At 58.4% G+C, this 19,956-nt stretch overlaps 1 protein-coding gene across 1 annotated transcript in view; it reads right to left on the bottom strand.

Moving 5' to 3' along the window:
- The window catches only part of TRPM8 (transient receptor potential cation channel subfamily M member 8), a 66,939-nt gene that overhangs the window by 19,602 nt on the left and 27,381 nt on the right, over positions 1-19,956 (bottom strand). The window contains exons 12-20 of the mRNA XM_016158956.2: positions 19,410-19,505; positions 18,474-18,603; positions 16,841-16,986; positions 14,613-14,725; positions 14,032-14,248; positions 10,018-10,109; positions 8,739-8,880; positions 7,418-7,589; positions 5,506-5,683 (exon numbers count right to left, since the gene is read on the bottom strand). Coding sequence (XP_016014442.2) covers positions 5,506-5,683; positions 7,418-7,589; positions 8,739-8,880; positions 10,018-10,109; positions 14,032-14,248; positions 14,613-14,725; positions 16,841-16,986; positions 18,474-18,603; positions 19,410-19,505 — 1,286 coding nt within the window. The remainder of the gene's footprint in view (positions 1-5,505; positions 5,684-7,417; positions 7,590-8,738; positions 8,881-10,017; positions 10,110-14,031; positions 14,249-14,612; positions 14,726-16,840; positions 16,987-18,473; positions 18,604-19,409; positions 19,506-19,956) is intronic.

A 19,956-nucleotide genomic window follows, 5' to 3' on the forward strand; every position in this document is an offset into this window, starting at 1 on the left:
TTCTTTGGTGCATCCGGCCAAAGGGGAGACCCTAGCTGACCTCACAGAAAGTCGCCAGTCCTTGGTCTAGAACGCAGTTAGGCCGGCGCCCACAGTTAGGCTTCGCATTTGTGCGTCTGGCTGTTTTGAAAAACTCTGCCTCCTGCTGCTGTTTTCCTCGTTCCTCAGGGCAAGCCAGGTGACCACAAGGAGCCCCTTACTGGAGCCTCCGCTCCCTCTGCACCTCTGGGCGCAGGGGGACCCAGCGAGCAGCGTTCTGTTCTGGGCGAACAGTCAAAACTCTTCTCCATGTCCCAGGGCGGGCGGGCAGGCGAGCTGATTATGGGACGGTAATACCCAAAAGCCACTTTGCATAAACGACGCACTTCCCGGACTGACCTGCTGAGGTCTGTTTACACACTGCGGGCCACCTTCCCACATGGCAGCACTTCAAGACTGGTCCCTCTCTCTCTGAGTCGGCTCCAGACTCAGCCAAAGAGACATGAGGGTTCTCGAGGCAAGGCCGAAAATCAAGTGCTGCTTCCAACTGCCTTGCCAGAACATTCTCTACGTTCTTTAGGGATGGTTTTCCATTTCTGGAGAGGAGAGGCCGAGTTCCGGTGGGGGCAAAGGCACCCCCTCAGCACACCCGACATCTGGGCAGCTCCGAGGTCGTCTCTCCCATCCGGGTCGTCACCCACCCCCCACCCAGGTGGCTCAGTCTCCCTGCCAACCCGCGACCACCCAGCGTCTCCCTGAGACACATCCTGCAGGGACCGCTCCAACTCCACGTCCAGGTGCTCTGTGCCCTTGCTCCCCAGTGGGCGGGAGATTTGTGATGCCAACTGAGCTCAGTCTGCCACAGCCACATGAGCCCTTTACATCCTCCGAGCAGGGGAGAAGGAGGAGGCGGCAGGGGCCCGACAGAGACACAAGTTTTCAGGAATTCACCGATGCTGAAAATGTTATTGAGAGGTAACAAAAGTTCAGGATTCAGATAGCCTTGTACACAAATGAAATGCAGCGGTACGTTAAAGAACAGAGGATGACTAAATATTAGGAACGTTTACATCATTCGCCGTTTTCATACTCCATCACAGACCAAAAGGAAAAAATGTTATTTCAGTCATAACTAGGCGGTCTGTTGGCAATAATATTCAACATTCATTCTGATAAGGAGAAGGAGGAAGGGGAAGAGAAAATTAAGACAACCGCTTAATAAATAAGAAATAAGAAACTTCCATGACATGATAAAAAGAAAAGAATTCAGTAAGGAGATTTGTTCTGAAATAAAGAAGCCAAACTTTGATAGCTTTCCTACATATCAAAAAGCGGTTACTAAAAAAAAATACATTAGGAAAAAAACTCATGATAAACGGATAAGAAAAAAGTAACAAAAAATCTGCCAGATCCGTACGAATAAAACCATAAAACTTCTCAGAGAAACTACATATATTTGGATAAATGGAAAATCATATATTTTTTTCTGGATGGTAAAGATATCATTTTTTTTTTTAAAAAAAACGTCTACTTTCCCTACATGATTCGACAAAGTTAACATCATCCCAATAAAATTCGCAAGATTTTATTTTCCGAAGGGGAAAGGACACGGGATTTCAGAAGACGAGGCTTCGGCGCCCCCATCTGATGAAATACACGGGAAAAGCCAGGGAAGTTTGACTAAGAATGCGAGGGTCACTTGCTCGACAGATGTTAAACGGTTTTGTTTTTTTTTTTACGTAGTAATTAAAGCCATTTGGTGGTAAAAACCAAAATAGAACGATCGCTCAACAGACCGGAATGAAAAGTCTGCAAAAAACTCACAAAGAGGAAAAAAGTAGATGCTAGAACAACGGCGGAATTTCAGAAGAAACTGAGCTATTAGACGCCTGCCGGCTGGACGCCACTCGGGTCAGCGCCTCCGAGCTCTTCTCGGGGTTCACACCTTTTCTGTGTGTTATTCCTCCCCGACCTGCCAGCGACCCCCAGCCAGTGCTGCCCGGGACCCCTGGGGACCCCGATGTCCTGCGCCCTCGCAGCGCCAGGGCCAGAGTGGCACGCGGCACACTCCGTCCACACGTCCCGGCTCCCCTCCCGCTGGCGGCATCGGAAAGCGCGGGTTCAAAGCCAAGGGTAAGAGATGGGTTCCATCGCGCTGATGTTTGAAGTGCTGATGCGATTCAGCGTGCGGCCGGCCCTCCCAGGACGTAGGCCCGTGTGAAGAACCACGAGCCTCCCCTCATCTTCAGGAAAACGCCCAAACCCTGTACCATGGCATAAAACACGCTGCGTAACCCAGCCCCTGCCTCCCCTGCCGCCCTCCGGTCGCCGAGTGTCCCCCGGCCAGCTTCGTCTCCCCTGCTTCTCCCTCCCGGGCCAGGCTCTGGGCTCCGGGCACAGGGTCCCCTGAGCAAATGTCGCCCCTGCTCACTGCAGCTGCTCGTGGCCCCACCCCTAACATCGGTTTGGTCGAAATCAATAACCCCCTCCTCTAACATAACCACACAACCACAGTCCTTGGCGAACAGCCTCTCCCGCTGAGTGTATTATATTGCTTTATGTTATTACATTAATATGTGTCCATGCCCACCTCTCCCTCCAAGGCCTCATCGGTAAACAACCGATGATAAAAGTGATTTGCACCTACGCAAAAATAATTAATAATGAAACGAGGTCGCACTTGTAAAGCGCCCGGGTGTGCCTCGCACGGCAAAGTGTCAATAAATATTAGCTACTCTTGTTATTACGACTGCCTGCTCTTTTTTTTCCGCTTTTCACCCCATCTTAATAAGCCTCCCTTAGCCTGCTGAAGTAGCACCCGAACCTTTAGTCCACATCCGGTGATTATCTACCCTTTTTCTACTTTTCTACATAGGTATAAGGAACATACTATTCCTAAGACCGAAGAGACATGTCCCTGTGAGGGACGGCGCCAGGTCAGGGCGTGCTGGATGAGGTCTTCCCGGAAGAGACGCAGGGGCGGGGTGACCCTCGGGACGCGGCGCCTCGAAGCGCCACAGCCCTGCGTGAGGAGGAGCCAGTCGTTTCCGGAGACCGGCGGCTTTCACGTAGAATGATCGCAGATGTTCGCGGCCACCTCCTTCCCCCGCCAAACACCGCCGGGAGAGAGGCCTCCGGCGCGGCTTTTCAATTCCCACGCGTGCATTTCTGGTACTGTGCGTGAGGTCGCGTGGGGTACGGTGAAGCTTCTACATGGCAATGTGATGTGGCGCCAGGCGGCTCACGGTCCGGGGCCATCGCTCGCGGAGCGTGCCCGGAACGGCCGTCACAGCCATCGGAAACTCCGATGATTTAGCCCGAGGGCCACGGGAGGCCGCGCTAGCAGCAGGCAGGGTCCCAGGAGACGAGGCCACCGGCTTAACAACGAAGAGTCCCGGAGGCCTGGGGAGGGCACGTCCCTGCGCCGTCACACTTAAGCAGCGAACGGGGTGACAGTGGGGTGCAGCGCAGCGGCTCGAGCGGGACAGCAATGTGGCCAGGGCCACACCAAGCCGTGGGACTTCCATGCCCTTGACCTGAACACGACGGGCTGGGCTCCAAGTTCTACCATTTGGTGACTGTCATGCAGATAATGCATTACAGATGTGTCGCTATGCTCTTTGAGGATAGCTTCCGTGGACAGTGCACAGCACAAAGCTCTGGGGGTGGGGGGTTCCGAGCACCCCCACACTCTGCCCAATGTTTACCAAACCTTTACGTGCGGCCTGGCGGTCGGGGGTGGGGAGCTGCCAGCCCATTTGTCTCCTTTCTGCGGAAATTACATCAGTGGTCGGTTTGTACGAGGACTGCCCAGGACGCAGTGTGAGGGTCAGCAGGATCTGTTGTCACGTAAAATAGGACCCGAACCACACCGTTCCCTTGCTCCGCATTTGGGAGCTGGTTCTCCCTTCCCTGCCCTCACGCGGACACAGAATCACCCATTCCCGGCTGCCGCTCTCCGCGAGCCCGGACCTGGGCCGCTCGGGCAGCGTGGCACCGCCCGGCTTCCCGCAAGCCGCCTGGGCCCACGATTCCTGAGCCCTCCCCGGCCCTCGGTTAGGACCAGTGCCGGAGAGGGGCTTGCACAGTCCCTCTTAAAGTCCACGTGGCACAGAACGAAGGTGACAGTCTACGTGACGGACCCCTCGCGGGCCTGTCAGTCACCACTGACCCTTCTCAGGAAACAAGAGCCTGGGTAGCTGAGCTCCCACTGGTAACTGAATAACGGGAAACGACCTGTCCTATTCATTCATTCACAAACGAGCCCACGAGTATCGGGCACGGAGAAGGCCGTCGCTGTGCTGGGGACCCTGGGAGCTTCTATGCCAAGAGGAGAGGGCATCGGGGACCATCGGGCAAAGGATGATGGCTGGTTCCTCCAGGGGCAGGCGGGGACAGGACAGGAAAAAGTCAAGATGGAACAGGAAACCCCGAAAAAGGGATTAACTAGCATTTGCAAAATCGTCAGGCATGACGGAGCACCCCGTGTAGGGACAGATGACTGGGTACCTGCCCAGGACAAACAGCTGGAGAGAAGTCTGGAGGTGTGTCCAAAGGCCAGGGTCAAAGATGGCTTGGGGGAGGGGGAGGGAGCTGAGGAACCTGCAATTACCCCAACGCCACCCATGGGGAAGTGCTGAAAAGCTCCCGCGACTGACTTGAAGCAGGGCAGTGACATTTCTGAAGCATCACTGTGGTCATGGCGTAGAAGCTTAGGGGAGGACTTCTCCGTGCGCGGGAGAACCGGACGGCCACTCGCTGCGCGGCCCCTCTGATGAGTCATGTCCCCAGAGGCATGCACCCCTGTTCGGCCTAAACCAAGGGTTTCTCTTCCCCCTAAAGTTTAACAAATAATTTTAAAATTTGCATTTTCTTGCTAAATTGTCTGTCTGTGCCAGGCGGATTCACGTACTTAAAATCGCCACCTACCTTAAAGCAACAGCATAAAACTAAGCTACTGCCACGCCGGGCTCTCTGAAACCTTCCTAAGAAAGACGAAGGGAGAATGACAACCGCGGTGTTCTAAATGCACCAGGAGAATCGCCACAGGCACCAAAAATACGGTAGAGTCACCATCGCGCTCTCCTTCGACCTCGTCAGCCACAAGCCCCAAAGGACGGTCACTCTCCTGCCTCTCGCTACTTGTATTTACACTAAGCAAAGGCTGAGTCCTTTAGGCCCCAGAACCCAGACCAGCACGCCCGCAGGAAAGGAGAGGAGAGCCTCGGGGACGAGGCCACCCGCACTGCAGTTGCCACCACCCCGACACCACGCGCTCAGGGGGCGCTGCTCCGCGGATGCTAAACGTGGAGTCTGACCGGCCGAGAAGGCGTGACAGGGGCGGGTCTTCGGTGTCAAACAAGCATACGGCACAGCCAATCGGGCCACGTGGGATTCTCAACCGGGTCCCTTGCAGGCCCCGCCCCCTCCAGACCACCAGCCGGTCCCCTGAGGCTGCAGCGTGAGCTCCCCCAGGGCGGGCCTCTGCGGCTCCGCCCCCAGCTCCCCCAGCCCCACGACACGTACCCGAACATGGCGACCAGCAGGTTGACCAGCAGGATGTTGGTGGAGAGCATGTAGACGCACACCAGGGGGATGGTGATCCACTCGGGGAAGCGCGGCAGGCTGTGCTCGTCCAGCTCCACGCACAGCGGCTTGGACTCGTTCCCCGTGAAGGTGCAGTGCGAGAAGTCGTACGTGGTTCCTGAGGTGGGGAAACCGGAGGGCGAAGTGAGGAGCACCCCCCCCCCCGGGAGGAGGGCACGTGGCGGAGATTGGGCCACGTGCCGGGCGCCGTTCCAAGGGCTTTGTCCAAACCAGGCGTACGCCTCGGAGTCGCGGGTTCTTCGTCTACTCGCACGTGCTCCCCGAGCAGCTAGGGCGAGCCTGGGACCTCACCGGGATGGGGGAGGAAAGGTGGACGGGAACTCGGCCCTTTGGCAGGTGCAGCCTCTTCGGATAGGCGGATGACCGACCACGCGAGGGTAAACTTTCAGCCCGTGAGAAGTGCTGAGGAGGACATGCCGTGCGCTCCGCGGGCATAAAAAACTGGGGTGGCTCACCCAGCAGCAGCTCCCTAAACCGAAGGGAGGGCCCCCGAACTGAGAGCAGGAGCCGGCTACGTAAACCGGGACAGGTGGGCGCCCAGAGAACCCAGACGGGGCCCGGCATGTGCGCGGGCCCCGTGGTCGGGGCGGAAACTTCTGTGGAGCTGAGAGGACCTGCCGGGCAGGGACCAGACACGTGGGTTCCTTTCATCTCCATCCTGGAAACTACGCGTTGCCATTTAACTGCTTTAAGCGGTTTACTCGGGGATGCTCTGGCCGCAGCATGGGCGGCCAGGAGCCAGAGGGCGCGTGAGGCGTTTGCCACCGGCAGCCACACACGCGGGCGCGGGGTGGTGCGGGGCGGTGGCGGCGGGGAGGATAAAACGCGGTTGACACCAAAGACGTTCAGGAGACAAAACCAACAAAACGAGCCGCCGAACTGGATGCAAGGACGAGACCCCGAAGCTTCCGATCCGGGCGCCGTGTGCACCGTGGCGATGGACCCTCGACTGCGGGCCTCGGAGGAGGTCCGAGCCTGGGGCGGGGGATGGAGCGCTTTGGCTGGGGCGTGCTGGCAGACCCCCGAGGGGACGGTGGGTGTAAGCGAGGCGTGCTGGGCTCGGGGTCCCGGTCCGAGCATCCGAGGGAGTGACTCTGGGGCCCGCGTCCCACAGGGGAGATGGCGTGAACCGGCAGGGAACCGAGAGGCAGCGAGGTCGAGAGCCTTCCCGGGGCATGCGCACTCATGGCTGGCCGGGTTGGAACCCCACCTGCTCTTTAGGGGACCGTGAGCTGCCTCCCACAGGACGGAAAACGTGGAGGGGTATCGGGACGACACATCATGCTCGCTTACGTAAAACGGAGGGCCCCGAGGGCTGCCGGGGACTAACGATTACGAGAGGCCCTTCCGTCACTGCGCGGACAAGGAGCCACGTCTCGGACCTCGGCCGAGGGTGCCGCAGAGGAAGCCAGGAAGGCCGTGCGAGGCCGCGAGGGTGATCGGGAGAATGCCGGGGAGCGGACAGGTGTGACCCGCAGGGCGGGGTGAACGTGAGAACCGTTTTTCCGTGGAAGGACAGGACATAGCAAGCCCGGGCCATCGTCAGGATCATGAGGATGCTTTAGACAGCTCATTCAAAACACACACCGGTTTGCACACGCCCCCCACGTGCCCAGCGTAACCCGGGTGTGGGCAAATTCCGGCCACCCGAGCCACCGTGAGGCCACCTCCAGAACAGTGCACAGCAGGCTGACACTGAACGGTTAAATGCCAGGTTCTGATGCAAATGTTTCAATACTGCTCTGCCCCGGGGGACAGAACGGGGAGCCCCGGAGGTTGGTTCCGGAAGCTGCCGCCTCCTCCCAGTGTCCCCGGGCCACGTCAGGCTCACCGTCCACATCACTGGGCACCTGGCCGAACATGGCCAGGTAGGGCTCGTAGATGACGGAGCGGAAGATCCACCTCCAGCGATGCTCGTTTTGCCTGAGGATCCCTTGCCTGGCCACGCCGAAGGCCACCATCCACACGGCGAAGAGGAACAGGAAGAAGAACACGTCAATCATCTGCCGAGGGAGGACAGGAGGAGCGAGTCAGGACGGTGTCAGGGGCGGCCAGTCCCCTCGGCTGGCCACGGAGAGAGCAGAGGGGCCAGGGCCTGCGGGACCTAAGCCACCGGCATTTCCTCACTGCCTTTAAACACGGCCGCGTCGCCTTTGGGTCTGGGTGCCTCTGTTTTCCAGAATGAAAACTGCCTGACGCGTTTCTGCTTGCAGGCTTCCCGACCAGCTCAGCGACAGAAGCTTCCTGATGAGGGAGCAGCTCGAGAGCAAAGAAGGCCCTGGCTTAGGGCACCTTCTCCTTCTCTGCATCTCGTGATGCCTACACTCTTTCAATCCCTAGAGTATGTCCTAAGTTTGCTGGTTTTTGGTTTAGTGTTTGTTTGTTTGTTTTTCTTTTTGAGAAAAATAAAAGCTACCCTTATTATACAAAGAATGCATACTTTAATTAAGAAAAAATTTTTTTTTTTGCACACAGAGCATGACTTCATGGTGACTGGATGCCTCAGATATGCTTTGAATTTTAAAACCACAAAGGCGCAGAACCTCAGTGTCGGGAAGGGACCTGCGGGCGAGCTGATCCGAGCGTCCGTTTGATTTAAGGACGGACGCGCGAGAGGTTCGGGGCATCTGGAGAACAAGCTGAGGAGAGCGACGCGGTGGGCGTGGGAGTCTCGCTCCGCCACGTTACGATGCGGGCCGGGCCCCCCCCCCCCCCGCACCCGTGCGAGTCACGTGGCTGTAAGACCCAAGTCCCGACCCTCGCTGCGCTCCGAGCAACCCGCATGCCTCCAGACAAACACCGTAACCTCCCCGGACCCAACCGAGCGCATCTATAAAACGGGGAGGGATGTCCACATCCTGCCTATGCTCCTGGTGAATCGTCAAGACTCGAACGAAAGCACGTGGTAAGCGTAAAATCTACACGGATACCTTTACTAGCAATTCCTCGAATTAAGCCGTCTGCTCCCAACAGTCATCTTTCGTCAGATTTCAACCTGGGAGGGGCCCCTGCTGAAAGCTCATCAAGGAGAGCAAATCTCACTCATTGCGAAATGCTACAGTCACTCTGTGGACGAAACCCTTCCATCGACATTTAAAAAAACCCCTGACACAGCAAGAAAATGGACAACTACGAACGTCCTTCATTCTTACCATCCTCTGCAACATGATGATCTTCGGTCCTAAATTTCTGCTTACGGTAAAAATGTGGATTAACCTTAGAGTGAATATAATGTAATCCAGGCAAAAAATGACTCGTCCGGAATACAGAGAGGTTTTATTAGACGGGTGGAGCCTATGGAGAGCAGAGAAACAGAAGTCACGAGATCCTGACATCACACTTCCAAGTTTTGTTTTTTAAAAAAATAACCAGATGTGACAAAAACAGCTGGGAGCCGGGGGACCGGGAGTGAGTGGGGACAGGCCGTGGACACCGCCCACCTGTCCATCGGCGGAGACCAAGGACCGTGGCCTTCTTCCCCCGGGAACTCCGGCAGAGGCAAGGACGTCACACAGAACGGAGCTTCCCTGGGCCCCCGCCACTCCAGCCCTCCCTCCTCGGGTCCCACTGTGGCCACCCCGCCCCCGCCCCACCGCGGCCACCTGGGAGGGGACGCCGCCAGGTTTGCCCTCATGACAATTCACGTCGGTCGCACCAGATCGTCTGATTAGCTGACCGCACGCCGATGTGTCCACCGAAAGCCATGCGTGCTTTCTAACTGGAATGTTCTGGAAATCGCGTCCTACCAACTGCGATTCAAGAGCGGGTTGCTCAATCCAGACAGAAAGGGAGGTCCTGGGGCGGGGGGGACCCCGAGGGAGCTTTTCCTCCCTTCCGGTCGTAGCATGAGCACGGCTTGTGGACCGTCTCGTCCTCGGTGGGTGCAAAGGCGGGTGGTCGGGCCTGGAGGGACGTGACACGGGCCACGGTGCTGGGTGCACCCCGATTCCCCCATCACGCAGACTGCGCGTGGCTCTTTGCCTTCAGCGGTACTTTTAGACTGGTTTTTCTAAGCTGACTGCTTCTAGACGGGAAACATGCTTGTCACTGGAAGGGTGGCCTCCGCAGCCTGCATCCGAGCTGAACTGAAGGGCATTTCAGAAGGTCACGCGGCCCCAAATGAAAACGCCGCGCGATAGTTCACATCCTCATCATCGTCTCCTTCTCCCCGGGCTCCACGGGCACGGGAAGAAATCCCGCGAGGAATCCCGGCTCAGGGACGGACCGCGAGGAGGGAGGACGAGCCGGGCCACGGCTTTCCGCCAGCCCGGCCGCGTCTCTGAGGAGCAGGGACAGAATCTCCCGCACCCGTTTCTGACGGCGGGGGGAACGGGCTGATCTTGGGGTTCGCCGTCCGAGACCTGCCCTTCACCTTTTCTCCCAGGACCACCCCAAACCACCTGAAACGGGAAAGTGGTGAGGACGACTCACCGAAACACGATTCCCGCGATGAAGTAAAAAAGGCCGAGCGTGTCCATGACGTTCCAGAGATCGGTAAAGTAGTTCACCCCGTTCATGTACCACTGCAGGGCGGAGAGGGGCAGAGAGGGCGCGTGAGCCGCCGGGAGACGCCGACGGCCTCCGGACTGCCGGGCGGTCACACGCTGCTCCCCAGACCCCGCCCGAGCCGGCGAGGGGCCGCGCGAGCCCGGGGCGCCCGGAAGCTCCTCGCGTGCTTGCTGTCCTGCCGGTCATGTGCTGTGGACAAAGCCAACAGGAAGGGCTCGCGTGCCCTCACCGTTCCTGGAGGGGCGCGTGCAGAGAGTGGCGCCAGCCGCGGAGAGCCCGGGGCGCGGGCCGCGCACCGCGCACGAGAAGCTCACCCACCCCGTCGTCACAGATCTCTGCACTTATCGCAAACATTTTCCCACATGCAGCAATTCAACATCTTGATAAAAAAAGGAACTTTCTTTTTTTTTTCTCATTTGCACGGTGCTGCTTTATACATGTGACGCCTACGAGGACCAATGTGGTCACAGAAGCGAGTGACAGGCATCTCTACACATCGGTTGTGACATCTTGGAAGGAAGCGCACGGGGTCAACACCGAGAGGGCGGGGAAGAGGGTCACCCGCGGGGGGACGGCGTCAGGCCAGCCTCTCTGCGACCCGGCGGCGGGACGGGGCTGACCCCCGGGGGTCGTCCGGCCCTACATGCCTGCGTCCACGCAAGGCACGTGTACCTCCAGCCCACAGCCTTCCGGGCACCTGTGCCAGGCCCCCCGGGAACACAAAGACGGGATCAGGTGCAGTGCTGAGTTTCCAGAAATCCTGAGCTCTTGGGAAAGAACGGCATTTAAACGCGTTTGAAATCAAACGGGCCGGAGGGGAGGTAACGCCGAAGGCCCAAGCCTGCCCTGGTGCAAAGCCAGCACACTTAGTCGTGCGGGGCAGGGAAAAACAGTCATCACAGGGACGTGGCACTTCTCAGTCTTACTAAATGAACTCGCCAGTGTGCGTCTGTCTGATGTTCAGATATTATATTTCCTGTTTTGGAGCTAAAACCAAGGCCTGAGGAAAACAAGAAAGCCAAGGACGGCCACGAGCGGCTGTCCCAGGGTTCTGAATCTTAGTTTCTTCTCCCCAACATCACACTGCTTCTGTAGATCCCACAGAGACCCCGAAATCTTAGACTCGGAAGGGGTTCAAAAAGCATCACTTGTTTCTCGAGCACTTCCTGGCATTCATGTATAAATCCGAATAGCAACTTCTGTGGACAAAGAGGGTCGGTGAGTGCACTAGGAAATCAGGCGCCAAGAAAATATTAAAGTTTCCCAGCCTCCCCCACCCCCACTGCCCGTTCCCCCTTCAAAACCCTGGTCTCGGGGCACGGGGTGACTCGGCCACCCCGGGCCCGGCTGGGCCTCTGCCTACAAGACTCCCAGAAGCCTGGCCTGTGTGATGAGGAGATCGATTCTGGGTCTCAGAGGCACTGCTGCAGTGAAGAAATGTTTTTAAAAAATGAATCGAGGCCTCTTTTCTGAAGGAAACACCGGATATGGGCTATTATTCCTGGAGTACCGGGGCCATATTTCATCAGACCTTTCAGGATGTGGGGATTCAAAGGGCCTCAAGACTGCACAGGGCTCTTCGTGAAGAGATGACGGAATTTATCTCATCTTAAATAAACATCCACAATCTGTTTTGTGGACCCAAGAGTTATTTAACAACCATGTTTGAGCTCACCGACTGCCTTGTTTGAAATTTCCAATTTAGCATATTGATACCTGCCCCTGGGGAGGGGAGCCGGGAGACACTGAAGAGCACCCTCCTGCACCCAGACACAATCTAAGCAACATCCTGCTTGGTTTCGGTATTTTCAGCAAGTACAGATTATGTTAATTAAGGCTGCAGGGGGCCGCAGAACCTGTCCTCAGAGGAAACCATTCTGAGCGTGGATCACCAGGCTGGGAGTCCACGGACAGGAAGAGAAACGGCGCCCCCTCGTGTCAGACTCCAGCCATGGCAGGAAGCTCCAAGGCTGCGTTCTGCAGACTCGCTGTCCTCAAAGGGCCAGCTGACCTTGAACCCGCCCAGCTGACCTTGAACCCACCCGTAACCCACAGGAGAGGGCGCTTCCCACGCCACCGGTATTGCTGAATGGAAATCGGCCCATTCAAAAGTAACTTTGAAAAAGAGAAGGAAGACACACTTGGACAAACCTGTATGTCCTCCTCACCGCCCTCTGTATCCAGCATCTCCCATTAGGAAGGGAGGCGGAACGGCTGGGACCTGGCCAGACCGGGTGGGCACCACTTCCTCCAGGCAGGCCCCGGGAATGACCGGGAAGTGCACCGTCTTCCCCAGCCGCCTCCCTGAGGTTCCTCCACCCGCCCGCCTGCTCCCGCTCCGTGTCCCCGCGCCGGTCCGCCCCTCCTGGGCCCCCAACGACGTCTGCCCAGGACCCTTCTCCCAGCAAAACGCACCTGCCCCGAGCCCCCTTCCTGCACGACTGTGAGAGGGACTGAGCTGTTATGTGCCCTCCGACAGGTGTCTGGACGTGTGTGTGACATCAGGGCAAATGTTCCTGTGGCAGGTCCTCCAGGCCGGCCCCATGGTGAGTGTGTGACTCGTTCGGCCAGGGGCGCCCGCCGCAACGTGCAGCGACCCTGCCAGCCACCTCTACGAGGCGGGAGGCCCCACAGAACCCAGACGTTTGTCTGTGGGGTCACTGCTGACTCCCCGGCGTCCACGCCGGTGCCCGGCACCCAGCAGGTGCTCAGTGAGTGTTTGTCGAAGGGAAGAATGCGTGCGTGAGGCGTCTGGCTCAAACCGAGCTGTGCCCCCCGGCGCCCCCGCGCCTCTGCACCTTCCGCCGAGGCCGAGCTCTGCCCTCGGAGCCGCCCCGAAGTGCTGTCTTTAGACACGCGGCCCTTCTGGCTGCCCGCAGGAACCAAGCAACGTGTGGACTTTCACGGCCTCGGCTCTTAAGGCGACAGAGGCGGAGGGGCCGGGACCGGGGCTGTCGGAGAAGCGGGAGCACGGGGCGGGGCAGCGAGCAGCAGCCGAGGGCTCGGACTTCTTGCCGACCATGCTCAACCCTGACCTGCGTCCTTCGCCTTCCCCCGCCGCCCGCTCGCCTCCCCCGTCTGCACCCCCGCCTCCCAGGGGGTGACTCTGAACGGCGAGAACAGCATTCCCCACCCCTCCGACTCCCCACCGCGCTTGGCGCGGCGTCTCATAAACGGCGGGCGGAGGCCTGGGACAGACTCTGGGACGGCACCCGGGCCATACGAGTTGAGCGGATTCGATGTTGGGTTCGGTCTCAGAAGGGACAACGGGAGTGACAGTGACAGCAGTTCTCGAATAAACTGTAAGTTGCTGAGCCTGAAACGATTTTCTGGGATGACTTTTCCTGACGGTTTAGGAATCAGCACTGTCCTTCACACATCGATACTTATTTATTGGACAATTACTAGCCGGGAGCCTGCTACGTGCCAGGCCTGGGCTAAAGTTTTGGGTTCAGTGGCGGAGAAAGGATGCCCAAGCCTTCAGAGCCCAAGAAACCGCAACAAAAAAAAAGCACCACGAATAATAATTCACGCAAACTGGCCGAAATCCGCAGGGACTTACATGGCTTTCCGGCATCGTCACTCTGACAGGCTGGGCGTTAAGAGGCTAAAGCCCACCCCGGTCCCCCGCCACTCATCCCACTGCCTCCCCCGGCGAAGGCGCCTGCCGAACACGAACGGCTCCTGAGGACGGAGCTGGTCACAGTCCAAGGTCAACCTGCTCTTCCGACTCGTGGCCGGCGCTGCGTCCACCGTCCACCAATAAACACTAATTAGCGAGCGAAGAGTGAGTGCGCTTGGCGCCTTGGCGCAGAGACCTCGCGGGAGCGCTAAGGGGCGGGGGAGGCAGCCCCGGGAGCTCAGGGCCGCCACCTACCGAGAAGACAGGCGCCTGGCGAGGGGGGAAAGGGAAGCCGCGCGCGGGGACTGTCCCACCTGTCTCACTTCGTCGCAGAACAGGACGAAGACCAGCACGTAGAGGACCAGCTCGGGCGAGCGCGGCACGGTCTGGAAATCCATGAGCAGCACGTAGGCGAAGAGCAGGAGGAAGGCGATGTAGAAGATCACGTTCCAGGAGAAGACCACGAAGGGGGAGGTGAAGAAGGCCACGTAGTGCCACAGGAGCTTCCTGTGCTTGTCCACCGGCTTCTTCCTGCGCCCGGAGGCCAGAGCGGCGTCACCGAGCCGGCCAAGGGCCAACGCCGCTGCGCGGGCTGCAGGCCTCCCTCGGGACGGAGGTGACGACAGACCCACGGCTGGGGTGGGGTCAAACCGTGCTCTAAGGCTGACCCGGCCTGGTCTGGCCCTCGGCACTGCAGGGTTAGCAAATCTGCGGTGCTGCCTGAGACGCTGAAGCCCGGACCCCGGCTCCGCCCGTCTGAAATCGACCCCGGGAGAAGCCAGAGCCTCCCGGACCCCGCTGCAGGCAGCGGCGGGACAGCCGCACGCCCCAGGCCTGAGGATCCCGCCCACGGGAGCGTGCACGCGCACACACGGTCGCGCACGCGGCTTCATACCGAAACGACACGAAGCCGCAGCCGACCAAGGGAATGATGAACAGGCACAGGATGATCTTCCAGTTCTTGGTGTCTCGGGAAATCTCCCCATACCACTGCTTGGAGAGGAAATTCTGCAGGGAAGCGGAGACAAAGGACACGGGTCCTCGTGACCGCGAGGACGCGCCGGAGGGTGGGCGGCCCCTCCGCCCAGCGCCCGCGCCTCCCCCCCGCCCCCCACCGTAAGTAGCTCCGAATCAGGGTTCTTCTTCTCTTGTATTAGTTGCCTGTGGCGAACAATTTAAATTCCGTTCGAGTTTCAGTCCTTTCCCAAACTGGGTTCTATCTGGTGAGATTCATTTCTGAGATAGTGAAGACGTGACCCCGCCCCTACCAGTTTGAAATCAGGGCCAGAGTTGGAAAGGGAGCGGCCACTGTCGCCTGAACGAGATGATTTGAGCTGAAATGCATGAAAAAGTGTTTCCCAGACTGCGCCAACCAGAGACAGGTGGGACGGGGACCTCCCGTGGAGGTGGCGGTTAGGACACTCGGGCTGCCTCTGAGAGCCACGCTACACGTCAGCACGAAAGGGGTGGGCATAGACTGGTCCCCACCCAAGGGCTGCAGGGCTCTCAAAAGAACGTGTCCATCCAAGGGGGACAGGTGTGTCTCCGGGCAGGGCAAGCGGAAACCCGGAGGCGTGGGGAGCATGGGAGGGGGGCGGGGTAGGACGGGCGGCCCCGCCCACCGCCCCGTCACCGCCCTTTGGGAAAGGGGGCTTCTCCTGCCGGCCCAGTTCTGCACAGTGCAACGCGCTCCTCCGCTCGCCTGTGTCTGCCTCCCTCCCTTCCCCTGCCGCTGCCCACGCCCGCCCACGCTCCCGGGCCCCACCGCCAGATCAGGCTGATGCGGTAAACCCTCCACTTGGGGCCTGCTTCCGGGGGGCCTCGAACAAAGACAGGTGACGCCCAGCCTTCCGCACTCCCATGTCCCCGCCGGGGCGACGAGCACAGCGGGCCTCTGCCGAGTGGTGACCTCTGACCCCACCCAGCAGCCTGCCTACAGGAAGCTAGCTGCCCGGGCCCCTGGGCCTGCAGGGAGATTTCCCGTGAACATCAATGGAACTGGCATGTACTTGAAAGCCTCGGGACAAGAGAATGAGTCAGCGTCCCCGGGGCCCAAAGCTCCGGGGAGGGTGGGGCTTGGGGCCTCAGAAGCTGTGAGCAGACGGTGACCGCCTTGGCAGTTAGCCCGCCAGCCTCCCGGGCAACCCGCACCGTGGTGCCGGCCTCGCTCCAGCCCGCCCCGGTCCGGAGGCCGAAACGCAGCAACGGCAAGACTCGTCCCTCGTGTGAGCCTGGTCACACACGACTGCCCGGCTTAACCTGACTTAGCTGCGATTGCCGCCGAGTTTTGCACGAACACTGTGCTATGAACACTGGCCGCGCAGTACGATGCCTGAGTAACGACGATGCATGAGACGGATCGTTAACATGGAATCGAACCCCAGTTCTGCTACATCCTAGCAGCGCCACCTGGAGGATGTTTTAGAACCTCCCTGAGCTCCTGAATCATCAGTAAAATGGGACGATGTTCACCTCGAGGCACTCTGTGTAGACGGAATGTGGTCGCCGGTGTGGCAGACGAGTGTCAGCCCGTCCTGCCCCCCACTTCACACCCGGCCCCCTCCAACTGGGACCGCGGGTGGAAATTCTCCCCTCTGCCACCTGAGACGCCAGGTGCGAACCGTTCGTAATTTAATTCAGTGCGGAAAGCCTCGCACCGGCTGTGGCCGCTTCACCCCAGCTCCTCTGCCGCGGCGGCTAGCACCGACCGCAACGCCAGCAGCCGACGTGACGGGCTGGCACCTCCCACGCGGCATCTCATCGGGTCCTCACAGCGTCCCCTCCCTGTCACCCCTAGTGCGCCCTTTTCACAGAGGGGAACCAGGGCCCCTCACCCCACACCCGACCGGATACAGAGGACTGGGACTCAGACCGGACCTCGGTGCTGGACTGTGTGCTTTGTGGAAATGCAAGAACGCTCTCTGTCCCGTGCCGTCTCCCGAAGCACAGATCCCTGCAGGTGCGGGAGCCCTGCCCCCTCCTGTGACATCCCCACCTTCCCCTGCTGCGGCCTCACACTGGAGGAGCAGGTCTGCTGAGACGTCACGTTTCTCAGCGTCACTGACAGCGTCCGATGTCGAAGGCCCGTTTCTGGGCGTGGCGTCGGGTGGCCGCGCACTTTACCTGGACCCCGGGCTGGGCAATGAAGTGCTGGTCTGTCGCCTCCACCGCCAGCTCCAAGCAGTTGCTCCCGCCCCAGGCCTCGCAGGAATAGACCAGCAGCTGCTCCGCCAGGTCCTCGTCGCTGCTGTAACACTCGGTGAACAGCTCTACGGTCACAGCGGCCCAGAGAGAGGGGGAGCTGGAGGCAGGGCCGGCCAACACCCGCACCGTCCACCCCCCCCCCCCCGCCCCCCGGCCAGGCCCCAGCTTCAAGAAAAGCCCGCGTGAGCGTCCTGGTCTGCGGAAGCCTGGAGAACACCAGCATGGCATGCTTCCTCACTGAACACGGGGCTCTCCATGGCGCGCCATCCCCAGCCCGGCTCCTCGAGGCAGCACGTGCCCACTGCACTGAGCTGCACTGAGCACGGGGACCCCCTCTTTGGTGGGGCTCAGCCACTGGGGTGAGTATGAAGACCCCCTGCCTCCCTTCCGAGGGCATCTAGTTTACATCCTGTGCTTTCCTGGTGAGGTCTCTTTGCAGATAAGGCAAAAAAAAATAAAAATAAAAAATAAAAAATGCAAGAAGACTGACCTACTCCTCATGGGCAGGCTTGCGTTTGAGACCTGATGACAAAGACATCGGAGTGGAGGTCCTCGGAAAATGTTTTTAGCTATCAAGAGCCATTGCCTGCTAGAGGCCAGTCAGGAATTGGTATACGATCATATATTAAAAAGAAATCATCAGACACCTTTTTTTCCAACCCAGAGAAGCTAAACCCAGGAGTACTTTTTTCATTAGCAATGATAAGAGGAAAACATCCGTGCATTCTGCAGCGTACCACACGGCAAACTTACTCTGCTGTTGAGGGGCTGTTAACCCTGATTTCCCATGCTCCCTGCACAGTCTGTCCCTCTGAGCAAAGGGCGCTGACCAGCTTTGCTCAGAGACGATCGAAGAGCAGAAGAAAGACATTCCAGAACCTAGTGCGGCCTCTACCCTCTCCCACTGCAGGTAATGAGTGATCGCGTCCTGGAGGGGGCATGTGGGCAGGTCAGCTGCAGCCCTGATAGAAGCTTCGAGCCCCTTAATGTTGGGGAGCTGCAGGGAAGGCAACGCCAGCCCTATTCATATCACTACGGGGAAATCAAGGCATGGGGGCCAACCCAAGATGCTTCTCTGGCTGCTGCCCTTGCCATTGGTGATAAAGCAGGGGTCTGGGGTCTTCTGTCAGCAGGGGTCTGGGGTCTTCTGTCAGCATACGTAAGTGAAAGTGGCCAGCCGGCTCGATGACTTGGAAGTCGGGTAAAACCTCAGACCTGTCACAGCGCCTTAACAGCACCCAAACCGAAACACCCCAAAGCTGTCCGTGGTGCTGAGTTACTCAGACCTGGGCCCCGGGAACGAGACAGGGACAAGGGAGCCCAGGGTTTCTACTTCCATTCTCGGGGAAGTCAGTAAACGCCAGGATGCAGGGCCTATGGCTTCTGCCACGGCGTGTGTGCCCTTGCCCAGGGGTCTGCAGCCCTTGAATCAGGCCAGAGGCAGGAGCGTGGGCATGCCGCTGACTCGGCCACCCGGCACGTGAATGCCACAGGCCCACACCGGCCGCCTGGCATGCCAGTGCCCACGCGGCAGCCCGTCCCGGGGGCTTACCCACTGCGCGGGTCTCGTACTCATTGGCCAGCTCCTCAGACTCGCCGGCGGCATTGATGTCATTCTTCACCTTGGCCAGAGTCTTCAGGAGCTTGCTGGCTCCCAGGGCGGCCAGTGTGCAGCCCCTGGTCTTTAGGAGGGAGGAGGACCTTAGGGTTAACCCATAATCCCTCCAAGCGGTCGAGTCAACACCAAGGTCAGACGAGGACGAACTCACAGCAAAGGCGGGAAACGGCAAAGTCTGAACTGTTTGTAGTGACTCAAGGGACCAACTGAGATGGGCATAAAACAGTCGTCAACGGAAACAAACTCACTCTCTTGAAAATGAAATCGGCAGATAAAAGGACAATATCAGAGTAACTGCCACGGGAAAGCGACAGCAAGAGGATGGAGTGTCCAGTATCACACTGTCACCGGTCAAGGGGGGGAGTGGACAGGACATGGAAGACTTGCTAGCGTAGTTAGTGAGTCTGGGTGTGAGCTCAACACTCAGTATCCAATTTTACATGCTAGAAATGGAGAACGTAGCTTCTTTTCAACTGCCCATAAATCATTTACAAAACCTTGTTTATGTGCTAAATCGCAAAGAAAAATCTCCAGAAATTTCCCAAAGGCACACCTGTCCAGGCCCTACTTCCTGTCCAATAAAGCTAGAAATTAACTTTCTATATTGAACTTAGAAGCCTCGTCCACCTAGAAACGACCCCACACCCACACGCACCTGAGAAGCAGGTGCTGGCTCACTGGGTTGCCCGCCAAGCACAGCTCCCTTCCGGGGACCTCCCTTCCCAGACGCCTCCGTCGCCATGGGAACAGGCACTGGCGTACTCATCTGACAGCGGACACCCCATTTTATTGAGGAGCGAGAGTTCGGGGGTCGGAACCACGGCGAAGCAGACGTCCGGCGTGCGCGTGCGTGTGCGCGTGCGCGTTTACCTGCTCCCAAATGACTTTGGAGAGTTCTCTCTTGTTCTGTAGGATGGCCCAGATGAAGAGCGCTTGCAGAGGGTGCCGCGTAATGGGAGACACGTCCTAGGGGGGGTGGGTCAGAGCACGTGGTCAGCACGAGGGAAGGGAGCGTCACAGAAGCTGCACCCCTCGCGAATGACAACGGGGTCAGGATGCCCTAGACAGCAGCGCCCCGTGTTTGCAGGGCTCCCTAACTTGGCAAAGGGATCCATCATAACCACACAGGGATGGGATTTTCAGCTCCGCATTTCACCAGGTGGTAATGGTTTGACACAAAACCTTTTATCTATCATAAAAGACAACGTTACAACTAGATGGAGAGGTATAAAGGGTGAAAAACTCTTGCTGACGGCATTTTAAAAACTGAATGGCTTCTGATGGCTGAAGAGAAAGCAACTCCCTCTCATCATACAAATCTATTTCTCACCTAGAAAAATCATGCAAACTAAATTCTGACTTTCCTACAGTTTAAATTCAGTATCACAACACAAAACCACATGTATTTCTCTGCGCA

The sequence above is a fragment of the Rousettus aegyptiacus genome, unplaced genomic scaffold, assembly GCF_014176215.1.
Source record: "Rousettus aegyptiacus isolate mRouAeg1 unplaced genomic scaffold, mRouAeg1.p scaffold_m13_p_2, whole genome shotgun sequence".
In the NCBI taxonomy this organism is placed as follows: domain Eukaryota; kingdom Metazoa; phylum Chordata; class Mammalia; order Chiroptera; family Pteropodidae; genus Rousettus; species Rousettus aegyptiacus.